Source organism: Alexandromys fortis, unplaced genomic scaffold (genome assembly GCF_014885135.2).
Source record: "Alexandromys fortis isolate MF-2015 unplaced genomic scaffold, M_Fortis_MF-2015_v1.1 scaffold_1, whole genome shotgun sequence".
NCBI classification, from domain to species: domain Eukaryota; kingdom Metazoa; phylum Chordata; class Mammalia; order Rodentia; family Cricetidae; genus Alexandromys; species Alexandromys fortis.
Genome location: NW_026067927.1, coordinates 13,659,396 through 13,679,441, shown reverse-complemented (window position 1 = coordinate 13,679,441; position 20,046 = coordinate 13,659,396). Strand labels below are relative to the sequence as shown.

The window sequence follows — 20,046 nt, the reverse complement described above, 5'->3', positions numbered from 1 at the left end:
TGTCCACTACAGTATACATTGCTTCAACAAAACCAGACCATTTTCTCCTTGTAAACAGGAGACTGTGCTGTCATTTCCTGGCCTCCAAGACCTGAATAATCACCCAGAACTATATTAATTACAGCACTGTTTGACCTATGGCTCAGGCATATTTCTAGCTAGCTCTTACATCTTAAATTAACCCATTTCTATTAGTCTATGTATTGCCACATGGCTGCGGCATTACCTCATTTTCTCCATGTCTTGTTTCCTGGGTGACTGGGTGGATTCTGTTGACTCTGCCTACTCTCTCTCTATATATCTGTTCGGATTTCCTGCCTGGCTTTACTCTGCTAAGCCATTGGCCAAAACAACTTCATGCATTAACCAATAAAAGCAACACATATACAGAAGAGTAGCCCACATCACCTCCTCCCCCATTCAGTCCTTCCTGTCTCTCCTCTGCAAACTAATGCATTCCTCTGGAAAGCTTCCACCAAACCTTACCTTTTCTTTATTACCCAGCTCAGTCTTTACATTTATCAAAACCTTTCAAATTTATCAACAAAAACATTTTTTGATTTTTAAAGGCAAGTGCCTATTTAATATGTATTTGGGTGCATGTACACATATGTGTAGAGACAAGAGGTTGATGGGCCTTTCTCAATCTTTCTTTACCTCACCTGTTTTTTTTCATTTTGCATGTGCATGTGTGAATGTTGTACATGGGTGGTGTTTGTATATGTGTATGTATGTGAGTGCACATGTTTGGGCAGGAGCAAGTGTATGGAGGCCAGAGGTTGATGTCATGTTTCTTCTTTGGTCATTTTTCATCTTGTATATTAATTAAATAGGGTCTCTCACTTGAACCCAGAACTTGCCAATTCAGATAGCCAGCTTGCCCATTAGGTTCACAGGCAGGCTGCTGTGCCCACCCAATACTTATATAGATGCTAGGGAATCCAAACTCTGATCCTTATGCTTGCATGGCAAGTACTTTAATCCCTTAGCCTCCTTTCACCCTTTCCTCCTCCTCCTCCTCTTTTTTTTTTTTTTTTTAGTCAGAGTGTCTTGCTGAATCTGGAGCTCACCAATTCAGCTAAACTGGCTGGTCTGACTATGTATTCCTGGCTGACTGGAACTCTCTATGTAGAACAGATTTGGCTTGAATTCATAGAGATCTTCCTGCCTCGGCATCTTGAATACTGGGATTAAAAGTGTCTGCCACAAGCAATAGATATAGGTACATGCCTATAATCTCAGTTCTTGAGCAACAGAGGCAGGGGAATCATTGTGAGTTCCAGACCAGCCTAGTCTACAGAGTGAATTCCAGTATAGCCAGAGCTACATAGTGAGACACTGCTGTGGAGGAAAAGAAGTGTGTACCACATGCCTAGTTCTTCTGTGACATTTTATGTGTTGTTAGCTCATTTCTTCCTAATTCCAATAAATAGTTCATTGTCCTATAGTTTAGTTTACTCAACTTTTTTTTGTTTGTTTTTTTGAGACAAGTTTTCTCTGTGTAACAGTCCTGGCTGTCCTGGAACTTGCTTTTGTAGACCAGGCTGGCCTCGAACTCACAAAGATCCACCTGCCTTCCAAGTGCTGGTATTAAAAGTGTGCACCACCATTGCCCGGCTTGTTAACTCAGTTTCTTAAGGACATCTTGATTGTCTCTAAAACTTGAAATTATAGTGAAAAGGATACTATAAATATCCTCGTACAGATTTTGTTTTGTTTTGAGACAGGGTCTTTTTGTTGTTGTTGTTTTGTTTTGTTTTGTTTTTTGGAAACTTTCTTTGATTAGCCCTGGTTGTCATGAAACTCACTCTGTAGACAAAATTGGCTTGAACTAAGAAATACATCTACCTCTACCTTTATAGTGCTGGGATTAAAGGCATGTGCCACAGGTCTTTCTGTATGGCCCTAGCTGTCCTAGAACTTGATGTCTAGACCAGGCTGTTCCTAACTAACCTCTAATTCATATAGATCTGCCTGCCTCTGCCTCCTGAGTGCAAAGATTAAAGGTGTGAACAACCATACCCAGCCCTCCTTGTACAGATTTTTCTATAAACATGTCTTCAGTTACTTGAGTAATTACCAAATAAAGCATTGGTATTATACAACAAGAGTTGTGTAGACAACAGTCGAAGTGTCTGGAAGCCTAGAGCAGCCTAAAAGATGGATGAGCAGCACACTCTGACTGGCACGAACAGCTTTCCTGAAATGTGATTGGGTAGAATCTGATCAGATTATAGAGAACAATGAATACTTTATTAAAGAGAATTTATACCTTGTGGGTGGCACATGCCATGAATCCCAGCACTCGGAAAGCAGAAATGGAGGCTTTCTGTAAGTTTGAGGCCAACCTGAGGCCTATGTAATGATTTCTAGACCTAGACTATGTAGTCAGAGCTACCTAGTGAGACTGTCTTAAAAGACAGAGAGAATTTTATCCTATGGGTGTATGTATATGGAACACACGAATTTGGATTTCAAAGGGACTCTGCTCATCCTTTCAGCCAGTCCTTTTTGCCTTTAAATAAAATCACACTTAAAACCCAGCTGGGATAATTAATTATATATGCTTATTTAAAGAATATGTTTTGTTTTAAAAAAGCAAAGAAAGATTGGTCACAAAAAATTGTTTCATGGTCAGGAGAGATGGCTTAGTAAATAAAGTGCTTGCTAGACAGGTACCTGGACCCAGTTAAGATCCCTAGAATTCTCATAAAAAGCTAAGTGTAGTGGCATGTGTTTGTAATCCTAGTGTTGGAGGGGTGGGGACAGGAGAGACCCTGCCTCAAAACTAAGGTGAACAGTGGTAAACAACACACACTCACACACACACAGGGTAAGGAGCAGTTTTTAAGAAATTCACCTCAGTGGTTCATCCCTATATCTAACAGACATATCAAGGTCTTCTCTATTATTACATATTTGTTTGTTTATTCATTTATTCTCTGTAGGTGGGCACTCATGCTCCAGTGCAATGTTGGGGTCAGAGGACGACTTGCAGGAAGGCCTTTGTGGAGTCAGGGAAATTTAAGACCGAAATGATAACCAGGCAGCTGGGGTGGGGGGATGGGGGCAGAGGCACTCCTTTAATTCCAAATTCCAGGAGTCAGGGGTACACAAAGGGGTATTTATGTCTCTAAAATAAATAAATAAATAACATAAAGCAAATAGAGAGAGTGGAATGGTAAATGCAGGGGTAACTAGCAGTCTGCTATAGTGCAGAGGAGAGCAGTGGAGCTCCGTGTCTGCTGGGCAGAGTCGTGCTAGACCAGCCAGGAAATGACACGAGGAAGTGTCAGATCTTCATATACTTCCAGTCCTGAGCTATTTATCAGATTTATTAGGTCACAAGTCAGGCTGAGACAAGAACGCTACTGTGACAGAGACAGAGAAGGGGGAGGAAACAGTAGCTCTCAAATACTGACTTGGGGCCAGGCAAATGGTTTCTAGGTGGGAGATGCTTGAGTGGGCATTCAGTAGGCATAGCTGAGAAGAAGAGGCTGTCACAAAGAAGCCGTAAGCACACATCTGAGAAATGAGGAAATGAGTCAGCAGTAAATCCAAGTGACAGGTCAGCAAATATTGGTATAACAGATTAGGACGCTGACTCAGCTCGTGACTGGCACCCAGACCAAGTTGCTAAGCACCTCTTTACTAACTGTGTCCATGTTTATACTCATGTGAAAATGGATAGCAGTTTGTCTTAAAGAGGCCTGAGCAGCTGTGTCCCTAGAGAGGTAACTCAAGCTAGATCCAGTCGAACGAGGACCCATCTGAAGATAGACATAATAATGGGACTACAGATAAGGAAATAGTTCCTGTTTAAATCCCCAAAGATGGAAAGAAAACCTGAAGACAAACACTATAAAGTTTTTTGCCTGTGATGTTTTCTTACAGAAATTAAATTTAAAAACTGTGTTTATGAATAAAATATTCTGGAGATTTGAAGAGATAAAAGTACAAGGATACTGAAACTACAATTCATGATAGTCTATTATGGTGGAAAATACTAATTTTCTTTATATTGTCATTTAATGTGAATGTGATTTTAACTTGGAGATTAAATTTTTATTAGGGATTAGTAAATCAAATAAAACGGCTTAGTTTCATTTATTTTAGGGACTAGTGGCACACAAGTAATTTCTTTTTTAAAATATTTATTTATTTATTGATTGGTTTTTCAAGACAGGGTATCTCTGTGTAGCCCTGACTGTCCTGGAACTCACTCTGTAGATCAGGCTGGCCTTGAATTTACAGAGATCTGCCTGTCTTTGCCTCCCAAGTGCTGGATTAAGGGAGAGCACCACCACAGCCCAGCTATTTATTTTAATTTTATGTGTATGACCGTTTGGCCAGCATGTATGTGTATCACATGTGTGCAATGCCCATAGAGGCCAAAAGCAACCATAAGATCCTCTGAAACTGTAGTTACAGGTGGTTATGAGGCTTCATATAGATGCTAGAAACTGAACCCAGGTCCTCTATAAGAGCAACAAGTTCTATTAACCCATGAACTATCTCTCCAACCCCCCTCAAGTTACCTCTGCTTTAATTTTTTTATTTGAAGTTGGATAAGATGTTTCTTACAGTTTCACAGTGAGGAAGAGCAGTTTGAGAAGAAAAAGCTCTTGCTCTAGAGTGAGATTTGCTCTTCAAGATGTCTCTACCAGTTGCTTGAGTCTAGGAGTTCTGGACTGCAGTGTGCTATGCCGATCAGGCATGTGCACTAAATTCAATATGATGACCTTCTTGGTGGACAGGGCACTAACCAGGCTACATAAGGAGGGGTGAACTACCTAAGGTCAGGAATGGAACAGGTGAGAATGTCTCTCCCTTGCCTAGCTGTGTCACTATAAGGAGATTAAGAAGGGTGTGACAGGCTGCTGGAGATGGCTCAGAGGTTAAGAGCACTGACTGTTCTTCCAAAGGTCCTGAGTTCAGTTCCCAGCAACCATATGGTGACTCACAACCATCTGTGATGAGATCTGGTGCCTTCTTCTGGCCTGCAGCATACATGCAGGGAAAACTGTATACATAATTAATGAATAAATCTTAAAAAAAAAAAAAAAAGAAAAGAAAAGAAAAAAGAAGGGTGTGACAGCCAGGTGGCGCACACCTTTAATCCCAGCACTCGGGAGGCAGAGGCAGGTGGCCAGACTGATCTACAAGAGCTAGTTCCAGGACAGCTAGGATTTTTACACAGAGAAACCCTGTCTTTGTGGGTCTTTGTGGGGGTGGGGGTGTGACATCAGTAGGTGGGTGGTTCTCTGTATCAGATACAGACCTCTGAGAGCAAACAGCTGAAGTCCCTTTTGGCTATGCATTTTTATTTCATCCTCCTATGGACTGTAAAGTCTTTGGCCAAACATGTGAAGTAGACCATCCTCCTCAGCTGTGATTGCTAGCAATTGAAGTAATTGACTGTTAGTTCTCTGCCCCCATATCAGCACTATGAAGTCAATGTGGTCCTGTCACCTTGGTATGGCGGTGTGAAAAATGGGCTGGACAATAGTGTCACAACTTGTTTTGGGGACTTGTATTTGTTTTGGGGACTGAGTACTCAACATAAATTCTATCTGAAGAAAAATAAAGTATAAGATAAAAATTATCTAAGAATGAAAATTGTTATTGTTACCCTTTCCTAATTTTCCCTGACGCGACATGTTTAAAATTTAGACAAAATTGTGTCAGAAAAAAATTATCCAGGGCTTTTGTGGTTGTTGTTGTGGTTGTTGTTGTGGTTGCTGTTGTGGTTGTTGTTGTGGTTGTTGTTGTGGTTGTTGTTGTGGTTGTTGTTGTGGTTGTTGTTGTGGTTGTTGTTGTGGTTGCTGTTGTGGTTGTTGAAGAAGAACATAGCAGGGCAGGTAAGGTGACTCAGCAGATAATGAAGACACAAGATGACCTAAGTTTCATCCCAGGGACCCCTGGTAGAAAAAAGAGTCAGCTTCCCTAAATTGCCCTTGACCTTCACAAGTATGCCTTGGCATGCATGCAGCCACACACATGATAAACAAGTAAAATATAAAAAATTTTAGAAAGTATACAGCAGCTGTTCATGGTAACACACACTTGTAATTCTAGTACTTTAGAGGCTAAGGCAAGAGGATCATTAGGTAAAGGCTAGCCTGAACTCCAGAGAGAAACCCTATCTAGAAAGTAGAGAAAGAACCCACAAAATGAGGGGGGAGTTTGAAAATCATATATCTGACAAGGGTCTAGTATCCATTTTATACAAAGTGGTGGTGTGTGACTTTAATCCCAGCGCTCAGGAGGCAGAGGCAGGAGGATCTCTGTGAGTTCGAGGCCAACCTGGTCTACAAGAACTAGTTCCAAAACAGCTATAACTACTATTACACCCTGTCTTAAACAAACAAACAAACAAAGGATATTTTGATTTTGGATCATTTAGACTTCAGTTATTGCTAAAACCAGGGAGGTGTGCTAGCACTTGGCAAAAAACTCAGACATTGGAGAATTTCCTTAAACCGAAAGTTAGGTTGAAGGAAAGAAAAAGAACCTGTGAAGGAACCTGGAAATTGGTGTTAAGTGCTGCACAGAAAGTCATCTTCTGCAGGGTGAGGATGAGGGCGGCCCAAACCCAACTCAGTTTACTGTTCTCCGGTCATCAGATTGCTCCCACCAGTCTGCTTCTCCTTGTTTTGCCCACAGTGCCATAGTGAAGGCTATGAAAGAACACAACGTTTGAGAGTTTCATGTTATCTTCAGAAAGTCAGTGATAGAAGAGTTATCTTGTATTTACAGACATTTCAAACCCAGAAAGCAACTAAAAATTGGCTGCATCTCAGAGTCCCAAATGAACTCAGGGGCTGTTGCTCAGGAGGCTGCCTTTGCCATTCTGTGTTTTCGTTTGCACTGGCTCTTGGTAGTTTTCTGCTGCCAGAAAATTTGCAGAAGAGCACATTGCTTGAAGAAGGCCCAAGATTTTGAAACTGTCTTGATTCTTGCACAATCCTGCTAAAAAGAATTTCCCTAAACCAAGAGAAAAAAAAAAAAAACTTACACTCAAAAGTTCCTCCAGAAGATGGCGGCTGCCATAGAACTTGTAAAGGCCATGTTTGGGATCCTCTTGCTTCAGCCTTTCCCGTACTGGGATAAGTACAAAATTGTGTGCCATCAAGTTCAAATTGTAACTTCCAGCGTTCTTACTCTTGGGAGTTACTACTTCCTATTTTCATTTTTATAGTTGTTTCTCTGATTGTATGTAAGAAATACTGGGATACCTAAGAATTTAGCATTCCTCATGAAGCAGGTTCTGGTTAGATGTTCTTTTCTTACAAATGAAGAAATCAAGGCAATGATGAATCAGTGCAGTCTGTGGATTAAAGCCTGGAGATATAGAGAGCCAGGAGTCTATTCTCGACATTTGCTGTGGAAGCAGATTGCTGAATTACTGTCAGGCGGTATTATTTACTCATATAGGAAGTGTGCAAAGTACTATTTGCCTTCCGGATGTCTGCCTATAGGTCAAAATTTGTGCGACCATTTCATATCTATCCATGATCTTGTTTTTGCTTCCCTTCAATGCTGAAAGACAGGTAATATAAGTTTCATTATCACTGTTGAACTAACAAAGAGAGAATTCATAGTGCTGAAGCAATTTGCCCAAGTTCACGTGGTTTCTACATGGTGATGCCATGAATTAGCACCCAATCTTGTGACTTCCCCTCCAGTATCTTTCTACAAGACATACTGCCTTTGAACTCTGTCATAATTTCATTGTATTCCTTTCCTTTTAATATAGACTCAAACAAAGGACTTTTTATTCCCTTCCCCAGCCGGGAAATAAAGGATTCAATAACCAGTACCTCTGCAAGCCAGGCTAGTGGCACAGCAGCTCAACAGTTAGACATTTGTCCACTGGGAACACAGGTAATGTATTCACCGCCCTGCTGACGAATTAATTAGCCAGAGACTAATACTATTGTGTAGTGTTTGTATTTCCCTGTGTACCCTTAGCACAGTGTGTGCCAAGTAAGCCAGGTATTGGTCCTCAGCAGGGGTGCATCTGTTAAAAATTCAGAGCTGATTATAAAATTCTTTCTTTTTACCAAATACCTCCATCTCTTGTTCTCTGATCTCTCACATTTTCTACCTCTGCCTTTTAATTCAAGTCTTACGTATCAAGGTGGCTTTCCCAAAATAATTATCAGAAGGAAGGGGATAATGTGGCACAGGAGTGACAGGCAATGAGAAATTAGAGGTAATGTCAAATTTGGGAAAAATTAAAAATAACAAGTTTTCAGAGAAAAAAATGGTAGTAGAATTCATGTAATCATTTTATTAAAGTTATCGTGTGTGAGCAATATGACGTCAGACAGAACTGACAGCTTCTCCCTTTGTCTTTGATAATCTTATAAGCAACAGAACTGTGGAAAACAGCCAGAGGGAGGGTGAATGGGGAGGTAGCTGACCAGGGCTGTTTTAGTGAAGAGAGAGTGAGTATTTTTCAGTACATATATGTGTGTGTGTGTGTTATAACACCTTCTAATTTTAAATACAGGCTAGCATTTGTTTCTTTGTTATTGTAAATTCTACTTGGGTGCTAGGAAACTATCTTTGTTGCTTTTTTTTTAAATCTTGCTATTGATTTAAGGAAACAGAGATAATATCTATTCCAATTTACAGTTAAATAATATTTCTCAGAAAAAAAGCTCTCTAGAGTTAATTCCTGAAACAAAGAAAGAGAGAGAGAGAATTGAACTTATTATAATCCTTAAGTTTATCAAAAAGAAGTGCCAATTCCTTTTCTGGCCACGTAAATTGTATATGTCGTATATGTGGTGCCTGGGTGTGCTGGACTAGAACTCAAGGCCTTGGACATGCTAGTCTAGCCCTGTGCCACTGAGATATATCCCTAGCCAAGAAAATGAACATTTTAAGATATTTTTAAATGCATGTTAGATGGCTTTCTTTTTGCTTTCAGTTCTTGCCTAGTTATGCTTCAGATTAATTTACGGGTTTTTTTTTTCCGTTTTTCGAGACAGGGTTTCTATGTAGCTTTAGAGCCTATCCTGGAACTAGCTCTTGTAAGACCAGGCTGGCCTTGAACTCACAGAGATCCGCCTGCCTCTGCCTCCTGAGTGCTGGGATTAAAGGTGTGCGCCACCACTGCCGGGCATTTACAGCTTCTTAAAACTCTAGTAGTTGCTTGGCATGAAGGGCACACACCTATAATTCCAACACTTAGGAGGCAGAAGCAGAATTGTAGCAAGTGTAAGGATACCCAGATTATACAGGGAGCTCCAGGCCAGCCAGGGCTATACAACAAGACCCTGTCTCAGGAGAAAAAGAAAAACAAAAATTCTTGTTAGTTCCTGTAGCTGGTACTCAGCTTTATTAGAAAATGAAATAAATAGAATAGTCCTTCCAACAGAAAAGATGAAATTGGAGAAAATGATGTGGGTTGGGGAGAGTGTTCAGTGGGTAGTGTTCACTGCACAAGCACCATGACGTGGGTTTAGATCCACGTAAGGTTGTGATTGGAACCCAAGTGCAGCTGGCACAAGGTGCGCAGGTGGATCCCAGCTCATTGACAGGCCAGACTACTCAAATAGATGTGTAACAAGTTTAACGAGAAACCCTGTGTCAAAAACTAAGGTGCATAGGAACAGGAAGACATCAACCTCTGATCCCTAGCTCACAAGTGCATCATCACAGGGAAAAGAAAAGTGGCCTTATCTAATTCGTGTGCAGACAAAGTACAGTAGTTCAGTGTTTGGTACGCCTGTTACCTTCTAAGGACAGTTTGTGTTTTCAAGGAGTCTTCTTCCCTGCTCTAGAGCAATCCAGGAACCTCCTCGTGTTGACCCCAGCTGGAAAGTCTAGTTCCCTCCCCTCCAGGGATGAATGACCTTGGAGGAAAGACTCCCAGTCCTAGAAGCTCACGTCTGAACACTCACAAATGCCTTTCTTCCTAAATCTTCAAACTTTTTTTAGTTGCAGGAAGCAACAAGAAGGGAGACCAGTGACACTCACAAGGAAGATGGTAAATATTTTGCTCACTGGGTATCCAGAGGAATCTGGATGGGATGAGAATTGCAACAGCTCTACTCACTGGTCGGCTAACCTGTTTTCCCAGGGACTGAGGCTTACAGAGGCTTTTCTCCTCCTAAAGCGAGTGTTTCTTTTTCTCATGTTTCTTGCTTTCCTTTAGAGTTGTTGTTTTTCTACTTGTTCTCTCTTTCTCCCTCCCTCTCTCTTCTCAGATTTTTAAGTTAACCGTTTGAATATTTTTAGTATTATTCTCCGAATGACAATATGTTCTTGACTTATACAATTTAAAAATTGTCAATATAGCAATCTTTTTCTTAAGTTTCTCTCAGGTAATTTAAAGACCTTAAAGTATCTTCATCCTTTTAAACTTTCACTCCCCAAAGATATTAATCCTACAGACCTTTCCTTCTGCTTTCATGATTTGAACCTAAGACTTGATGTATTCTGGTCAAGGACTCCACCCCTGAGCTACATTCCCAAATAGAGTTCCTATGGTTTCTTATTCTACATACTTTTTTTTAGGATTTATTTATTTATTATGTATACAACATTCCTTCCATGTATGCTTGCATGCCAGAAGAGGGCACCAGATCTCATAGATGGCTGTGAGCCACCATGTAGTTGCTGGGAATTGAACTCAGGACCTCTGGAAGAACAGTCAGTGCTCTTAACCTCTGAGCCATCTCTCCAGCCCCTTCTGCATACTTTTTAAACCCCACAAGATGTTTTTATACAATTTTCATTTAAATTTATTTTTGTTTTCATTTCTTTCTTTAGCCCAGACATCTTATCCCTTGTATGATCATTATACAGTCATAATACATCCTTTAGTGTGGGCCTTTTGGTGATGAACTCTGGTTTTTTTTTTTTTTTTGTTTCTTTTTGTTTGTTTGTTTGTTTGTTTGTTGTTCTTGTTTGGTTTCTTGAGACAGGGTTTCTCTGTAGCTTTGGAACGAGTCCTGGAACTAGCTCTTGAAGACCAGGCTGGCCTTGAACTCACAGAGATCTGCCTGCCTCTGCCTCAAGAGTGCTGGGACTAAAGGTGTGTGCCACCACTGTCCAACTGTGTGTGCTGAATTCTTAATTCCAATTTTTTTTCTTCTCAGTCCTTTTTTTCTCAGTTATATATGTTTAATTTAGTCTAAGTCACCTTTTCTAAGAAAAATGTAGGCTATTTTTTTATATTTCCTTAAACAGAATAAACTTAGGTGCTTTATAGCTATATGGTATATATTATTCGTAGTATCTGAGATCTTTATAGGTCTATGTTTTTTCTACTGCTTTCATTCATGTTAATGCTTTTGGGTTCTTTGTTTATTTTTGGTTGTTTGCTTTTTTATATTTTAGCAATTATTTGAATAAATAATTATTAGTCTTATATGTGTTTGTCTTTTCCAGAACAAACTTCCATTTGCTTCTGCCAAGTATTAGAATACTATCAGTCTGGAACTGCTTTAATCCCAGCACAAGTCATTCTCAGAAATGGCTTATTTTACCCTTCGCACTGCATCCTGCCCACATTTCCTTCCGACAGGGTGTGTGTGGGGGGAAACAGTCGCCATGTCTCTTACCTCGGGCAGAACCTATGCTTTTGCCCCTTTTCACCCTAAATGACTTTGGGTAAACGTGATTTTCTGTCCTAGCACACCTTTAAAGTTTTGTTTGTTTGTTTTGTTTTTTTGTTTGTTTGATTCCTAATTTAGACCTAGAAATTCCTCACTGTCTTCTTAGCTCTTTATTGAATTTATACCATCCCAGGAAGGTAAAATATCTAATTTGTCATTACTTAAAAAACCAGTTCTTTATACCTAAGTTATTTTGTTACCTAAGTAAAGATACTGTTCTATGGCTTTTGCCATGCGATGTATGTTGACAATGGGTGAACCATTCCTGTAGGTCCTAGAAACACAGGGCTAGAAGAGTTAATGTAGCTAATTCAGAAATGACATATTTTATTCCTAAGATAACCCGTCAAGCACCACAGACTCTGAAAGTACCAAGGAGCATAGAGCCTGCTCCTTTGTCTACTGTTCTACTTGCTAAACTGTGAGACTTATTGAATAGCAAATGTACCTGTCTAAGAGAAATTCTTCAGAATTAGGATAGCACCTAGGCCAGGGATTTTCATACATTTTGCATTCTCTACTATTTAACTAGCTTAGGTATCAGTTCCCAGTGGGTGAACTAGAACCTCTGGGTGTAGTTTAATAGTGAGAGAAGGCAAGGAGTCTATAAAATCATAGACCAACTATTGTCTATAAACTGAATGCATAAAGCTACAATTATTGTCATTGTGGAAGTACGCCAACTTTTTATACGAAATTGCTGTCTGGAAGCCATGTATGCACGTATGGTAGTACACATCTGTAATCCCAGGAAATGGAGGATGCAAGAGGGTTGTGAATTCTAGGCCAGTCTGGGCTGCATAGACAGATGTTGTCTCAAAAGAAAAAAAAAAGCAAAAACACTGCGTAGAAAACTCTGAAACTACAATTTTAAGAGAACATTCTTAGGTTATTCTATTATTTTGAAGTTTGTCTCCATAATGATACAGATTCTTTATTATTTACAAAATGTCTACATGTCTTGTTGTCATTGTCCCTGTGGAAATCCTTTCATCGCTTTGCTATCATCTATTAGAATTAGAAACCACCTCCTTCTAACACCTTTCCTAGTGGACAAAGATACCCAACTGGACCAAGATGAATTCTCATCATGTTTTGTTTTTGTTTTCTTTGGTGAGGATTAGAATTCAGACACTACCTGCCTCATCAGTCCACAGTCCGATCTCCAGAGAAGATGACTAGAGATGGATACCGAGTATCTTTTTTAGACACTAAGTCTTCAGGTTCTTCTCCAGAAAAAGACTTGATACCAAGACCTGACACCTATCCATGTATCCATGATGTCTCATTGGGTAAACGCCTGGACGTGGGTGATTCTAACCAGATCCTTCCCTATCAATTACCTTCAGATGTCAGTCTGGACTGTTATGATAATCATTATTCTCAAACTCTTTCCCTGCACGGAAGTCTTGTCAAAAAGCCTCAAAAAATCAAGAACTACCGAGAATGTAGCATAAAACCTTCAAATGACATAAAAGCCACCTCATCCCATTCCTGTGGAGATTTACTAACTTCTCTGTCAAACCCCGACTCCAGTACAGGAAGGCTCTTGAAGCTTAGTTCAGGTAAGAGCTGTCAGTTTGCAGTCTTTTTAAACGCATGAATTTTGGATTTTATTGAAACTGAATTTGTGGTTCTTCAGTTGTATATTAGGGTCATTAGTTGTCCATTAGAAATCTGGAGGGTTTGGGTGCAAAATGATGGATAATTTAGAGGAAAAAATATAGAAATATGAGTTTTACAACTACATGTCATTTTAGTTAGTGGCATCGCAAGACCTCCCAAATGCATCTAGTTCTTTCTGGTCACCATCATCACCCTCTGGCCTCCACACACATATGATCACATGTGAACATGCACATGTATGGTGAGGGACAACAAAAGAAAAAGAGCTAGTCTGGGTCTGAGTTGGGCATGGACTGATGCAAGTGTAGGAATAGGAAAGTTCACTCTCAGGAGAAGATAGTTTCAGGATAAGTCATAGAGACTGATCTTTGGCTATTAATTTATTCAACAAAACTCATTGGATACCTACCATGTGCCGGACACTAGTCTAGTTCTAAGATAAAGTAAAATCAAAATCTAATTCCATGTATACTTGATCATAAATTATGTCTCTACTTTTATTCTAACAAACTTAACATATAAATATGTCAATTTATAAGTGCTATGATGGAAAATGACAAGTATATAAGAAATAATAAGGACAAAGCGATGTTTCAGGTTGGATGGGCAGGTCAGACTTCTATGTTGAGGCATCACAAACATGAGACGAGTGAAATGAAAGTATAAGCTATGGGCGGTGGTGGCGCACGCCTTTAATCCCAGCACTCGGGAGGCAGAGGCAGGCGGATCTCTGTGAGTTCGAAACCAGCCTGGTCTACAAGAGTTAGTTCCAGGACAGGCTCCAAAACCACAGAGAAACCCTGTCTCGAAAAACCAAAAAAAAAAAAAAAGTATAAGCTATATAAATAACCTGGGGTGGAACTTTCTAAAGTGGACATAGTAAGTGAAGAATTCCTGAGGCCATGTTTATGGAACAAGGAACCTAGTATGGCAGAGTAAGGGAAATGAAGTGTATAGACAAGGCCAGAGTGATGGCCAAACATTTATTCCGGGCGAGATGTATGGTTGGAAGATTTATAGCAAAGGATTCTCACGCATTTCTCTGAGGGGCTAGGAAGTGAGTTAAGTTGGTAAAGCACTTGCTGCACAAACCTAAGGATCTGAGTTTAGATTCCCTGGTGAAATCTGGCCAGGTGTGGTGATATGCACCCCTTATTCCACTGCTGGGAAGGCAGACACAGCAGGAGCTGTCTGTAGGGCTCTCTGGCCAGCTTGCACCTGCCAGTTTGGTGAGGGGCCCATCTCACTGCACAGTGACTGAGGAAGCAGCCATCATCATCCTTTGGCCTACATGCAGACATGTGAACATGTACCTACACATGTATGAGATCTGGGATGAGAGAAAGAGACAGAAAACCAGAACAAGAATTACTCTGGATACTGAATTGAGAATAAAATGGGGCAAGAATGGAAATAGGAAAACCCATTTAAGAAGTTAAAATTTAGATAAAAGTCGGTAGCTTCAACTAGAAAGACAGTGGAGGTAGTGAGCAGATGACAGATTCTGACTATATTATAGGAAAAATACCCTTGGGTTTGTTGATGGACTTGGAATAAAGTGTAGGAGAAAGAGAGTCAGTGATTCTGAGGTTTCAGGCCTCGCTTACGAGTAGAATTTATGATATAAAAAAGACTAGAAGAGGAGAAATGAATTTTAAGATAAATATTGAGTCTTGTTTTATATATCTTAAGTTTGAGGTGCTATTAGAACTTCCCGGAGATGGCACCCTAATAATTTGACATAATAGTGTGGATTTCAGGAGGAAATGTAGTTGGAAATATAAATTTGAGAATTTTGCAGGGACAGATGATATTAAAACTGTGAGTGGATGAGCTACTCATCTAGGGAATAAACATAGATAGGAAAGAGATCCAAGATCCTGAGTCTTGTGAAAATTTAAAGTTGAATAGATAAAGACAAACTACCATGAAGAGTGAAAGAAAAGGTGAAAGCCGATTGTTACGATTGTTACACTGTGCTTCTGCCACGCTAATGAAAAATGTGTGATCAGAAGGAAGAAGTAGTATTCTATATCGGAGGCTGTAGGGAAGGAGCTGGGACTGGCAGTTATTTGGAAACACAAAGGAATTAGTGAATAGTTTCAGGGGATACATTAAAATAAAAGCTCCATTGAGATGAGTTAAAAACACACACACACACACGCCCTGGAAATGAAGCAACAGAGTACTAAGTATATACAAGGAGCAGAGAAATGGAAGAGGGGATGGAGCCCTATAAGACTGATAAAAATCACCAGCAGAGGGATAGTTAATAATGATGTATCAGAACACAGAAGAGCTCCTTGTCTAGTCCACAAGAGATGAAATTCAGTCATCTGGTAAAGAAGCAGTTAAATTAAGCAGCAACAGTTGCAAGAAGGAGGCAGGAGATTTATTCAGACAGCTGATAAAGTGTAAGTCAGTTGATAAATTCAGTGGTGAGATGGTATGGACATTTTCTTTGATTTTCTGTTTTCTTGGTGAGATAAAGGATGGAGGGGATGATATTCAAAGCTGGAGAGAAAAGAAATGTGAAATAATTCTCTCAGGAAATAAAATTAATTGACTGGAGTCAATATATAAGGAAAACTGGGCAGTAATAAGTGTCCAAATAATCTAGCAGTCGTGAATGAAAGTGAGAAAGGTCAGGACAGATGTGCACTGTTCTCTAACCACTGCTCTGGGTATACGCTGGGAACATGTAGACAGTTGAATTTATTCAGAATTGAGGTTTGGTCAGGTAGAGGGAGACAAAGAAAGGAGTTATGTTAAAGACTGATTATTATAACCCTAGATACCAACAGCTATAAGAGAGTTGAAAGGCAGGTTCATTTGCCAGGCTTTTTCTCCACAGATCTATATGCCACGACCCATTTCAACAGTGACCCTGCTCTGCTGGCCAATGTAGAACAACAGTTATCCAGCAGTCTCAGGGATTTTGCACCAGCACCTGGTTCTTTCCCCGGCAACCGTTTCCTTGGAAACTCTCTTCGGACACTGCTGTTACCTTCTGGGGCTCCAGAAAAGAGGGAAATTCCAACGCAGAGGTCATTAAGCGGAGGATTCAAGCGGAAGGACAATGTTCTTGCCAACCTGAATCTGAAGTGTGGTTTCCAAGAAGCTACAAGCAGCGAGGCGCAAGTATTGACTTGTTTGTGTGTACAAGAAACACAAAGGCTCGAGAACAGAATGTGCTGCTCTTGGGTTTCCAGTGGTTCCACCAATATTGCTAGAAGTTTTAGGGGATTTTCAAAGACCTGTGGCCAGCACTACCAGGCTATAGCCTGTGATTCTTTTGCCCTTAGGAAGAGTTATCCCACTTTCTATTTGTTCAGCTTTCTATCTCAAGGGAACTGATTTACTCTGAAAGCATAAACATGGTACATGGTAGGAAGACACTTGAGTAACTTTCTGTTCCTGCAAGAGTTTGCTAGCAGGACAAAGTGGAGACATTGTCACAAGTAGCTAACTTACTTGAAATGGCTTTTATAAAATCTTTTTCTCACATTATAGAACAGGCTGACCCTGAACTCACAGATCTGCCTGCCTCAGCCTGCTCAGTGCTGGGATAGGTGTGCATCACCAACGCCCAGCTAAACATCATTATTTTGCTTTTCTGTACAGATACTCAAATGATTCTATTCCCCGCACTAAAGTATCCATAATCAAGTGAATTAGATTTCCCAGGGGATTTTTAGCTGAAAGTGGCTCCGAGAATCAAGACCTGTCTTTTCTGAATGTTAATTTTTCTGCAGGTCTTATTGCCGCCAGGGAGCCACAGCTCTGAGAGCCTGCGATCCCTGTCATGGGAATCGTGTGTCAGTCGTGTGCTGCCTTGAAAGGAAGCAGAATATTTGGTCAAAAACTCTTTCTAATCATTTTAAGTTTTTAGTTGTTGGAAATCTTTTTGCACGTTAGGATGATTTAATGGAAATTGTCCGTTTCTTAACCCTTTGAATCCTTCCTGGTCTGTTTTCAGAACTGCGGAACTGAGAGCTGGGTACAGTTTGCCTCGTTTGTGCAAGGCCTAAGCACTCTCACAGTAAAGGAGGAACATGGAGGCCTCTGAGACAGTCATAGTTTTTGTTCACTAAAGGGGGCAGTCTTGCAATACTTTCTTTAGTCCCTGGCTTGTTTTACATTCTCACCCACAAACGCCCATTTGATCAGACAAAAACACTAACTGTGATTATATATTTAGGGTAAAGTCCCAGGAACACTTAGGATACTGGGATGCTTTATTACTAAACAGTCTAGGAAAAAAAATTTCACTTCTATTCCATGTCACATTGTTAAAATCTCAACATTTTTGGATTGTCTTTAATATTATCATTTTTTCCTGTTAGACATTATTTTTCTTAATATGGAAAGCTCTCAAAGTGCTGACTTAATATAAGCATAAAAGCAGACAGCTTTTTTGCTTTAGTGGATGCTTGACATAGAACCTAGGGCTTCACACATGCTAGGTCCTTGACTGTAAATTATATGTATATATGCTGTTTGGTTTCTGAAATCTGTAATTCTCAAATTTCTAAAGTTAAACTGGGCATGGTGGAGTCTACCACCAGCACTTGGGAGGCAGAGGTAGGAGGATCAAAAGTTCAAGGCCAGCCTAAGCCCCGTGAGACTCTGTCTCAACCAACAAAGAAAAGAAAAAAATTAAAACCAGTAACAGTAAATTTTATTTTTAAAAAATTTCCATAAAGTAGTTTTTTATATGACTTAGACTCTTTTATGCTTTAACCCCAAATCAGGTTAACTTCTCAAATGACCCCATTTTGTGTCTTTCATAAATCCACAGTCCCTACGCTGTACTGATCAGGACCAGGCATAGATTTCCTGAGAACATGTTTATCCTAGTTGTAACGCCATTCCCTACCAGTCGTAGGCCACACACGTGACTCAGCTCATATCACTGTTATTGGGTGCTGTGTTTCATTACCTAATAATCATCTTTAGTTTTTTACATCAAGCAAAATTGAGAAATAATTTGACTGTCTTTAATGTATGTCATACTGTGTGTGTGAGAGTGTGCGTGTCTGTGTGTGTATGTCTATGTGTGTGTGCATGTCTGTGTGTGTTCATGTCAGTGTGTGTGAGTGTGCATGTCAGTGTGTGTGAGTGTGTATGTCCATGTGTGTGCATGTCTATGTATGTGTGCATGTCTGTGTGTGTGCATGTCTGTGTGTGAGAGTGTGTATGTCTATGTGTGTGTGCATGTCTGTGTGAGTGTGCGTGTCTGTATGTGTACTTGTCTGTGTGTGAGTGCATGTCAGTGTGCGTGAGAGTGTGCATTTCTGTGTGTGTGCATGTCTATGTGCGTGTGTGTGTTGCTGGGGATAAAACCCAAGGCTTTGCACATGCTAAGCAAGCCCTGCTGAGCTACCTCTCTAGCCTGCATTAGTTCTTGAAGTCCACAAGACTCTATAGGAAAGACCAGGAGGGAGACATATAGAAAATGCATAATATTATGCATGTCAGCTTAGAATGAAGAATCTTACTATATAAATCTATCTACGATTTCTTTAAATAAAAATATATCATTAGTACTTAACCTAACAATGACATTTAACTCAAAATTCTTAAAATGTTAGAGGGCATTTATGTTCATTTAAAATATAAACTTATTATGAATTTTAATTTCTTATTAAAGTACTCTCAATTTTATCTTATTATATATGGTATTTCTTAAAAATGCCCTGCCATTTCATCTTCTTTTTGTATTACATAATACATTGAACCACACATATAAGGACTAAATAACACATTTTTATTGTTAATAAATTCTGAAAACTTGCATAGAAAGTCATGATAGTGGTTCTGCTGCTTTTGAAATTTCTCTGACAGCCTAGAGATGAGGCTCAGTGGTTCAGGGTCCTGGGTTTAATTCCTAGCACCATCAAAGGAAAAGAAAAAAGAAACATGATATTGCCTAGAATATCTCATATGTTTGCCTTGAACATAGTAATATGAGATTCATATCTAAACCAAAAGATGAAGCTTTTTTACTTTAAAAAATTGTTAATGCTTTAAATGTCTGGATCCTTATTTCCTTTATTGTGTAAGAATGACACAAATGGTACTGGTTTTTGGTTTTGTTTTGTTTTGTTTCTTGAGCCTCTCTCTAGTGACCTGGGCAGTTTGCATGGTTTACCAGGAAACCATAGTCCCCCGATCTCCGCCAGAACCCCCCACGTGGCCACTGTCCTCAGACAGCTCCTCGAGCTGGTGGATAAGCACTGGAATGGCTCTGGGTCCCTCCTCCTCAACAAGAAGTTTCTTGGTAAGTGCATGGTTCTCTGTGCAGTTAGGAAGGCAGGACCTTGCTTCTGCTCTGTGGTTTTTTAATAGTCATCCAGTTCCCTTAGCCTGCAAGAAAAAGTGTGTACACTTAACAAAATTTTCTAGAAACACCGTGGTTAACAAATTTTCTTTCTTTTTTTTTAAAATTTATTTATTTATTTAAGATTTCTGTCTCTTCCCCACCACCGCCTCCCCTTTCCCTCCCCCTCCCCCAATCAAGTCCCCCTCCCTCGTCAGTCCAAAGGGCAATCAGGGTTCCCTGCCCTGTGGGAAGTCCAAGGACCACCCACCTCCATCCAGGTCTAGTAAGGTGAGCATCCAAACTGCCTAGGCTCCCACAAAACCAATAGGTGCAGTAGGATCAAAAACCCATTGCCATTGTTCTTGAGGTCTCAGTAGTCCTCCTTGTCCGCTATGTTCAGCGAGACCGGTTTTAACCCAGGCTTTTTCAGACCCAGGCCAGCTGGCCTTGGTGAGTTCC

At 40.1% G+C, this 20,046-nt stretch overlaps 1 protein-coding gene across 2 annotated transcripts in view; it reads left to right on the top strand.

The window, feature by feature from the left end:
• Positions 1-20,046, top strand: part of Lrrc36 (leucine rich repeat containing 36) — a 55,674-nt gene that overhangs the window by 27,098 nt on the left and 8,530 nt on the right. Inside the window, exons 6-10 of one of the 2 annotated variants that reach the window (XM_050144408.1) lie at positions 7,760-7,887; positions 9,955-10,003; positions 12,761-13,201; positions 16,117-16,403; positions 19,380-19,545. In XM_050144408.1, the coding sequence (XP_050000365.1) occupies positions 7,760-7,887; positions 9,955-10,003; positions 12,761-13,201; positions 16,117-16,403; positions 19,380-19,545 (1,071 nt within the window). Of the gene's footprint in view, positions 1-7,759; positions 7,888-9,954; positions 10,004-12,754; positions 13,202-16,116; positions 16,404-19,379; positions 19,546-20,046 lie in introns of both variants that reach the window. The other variant, XM_050144407.1, reaches the window with a different exon arrangement.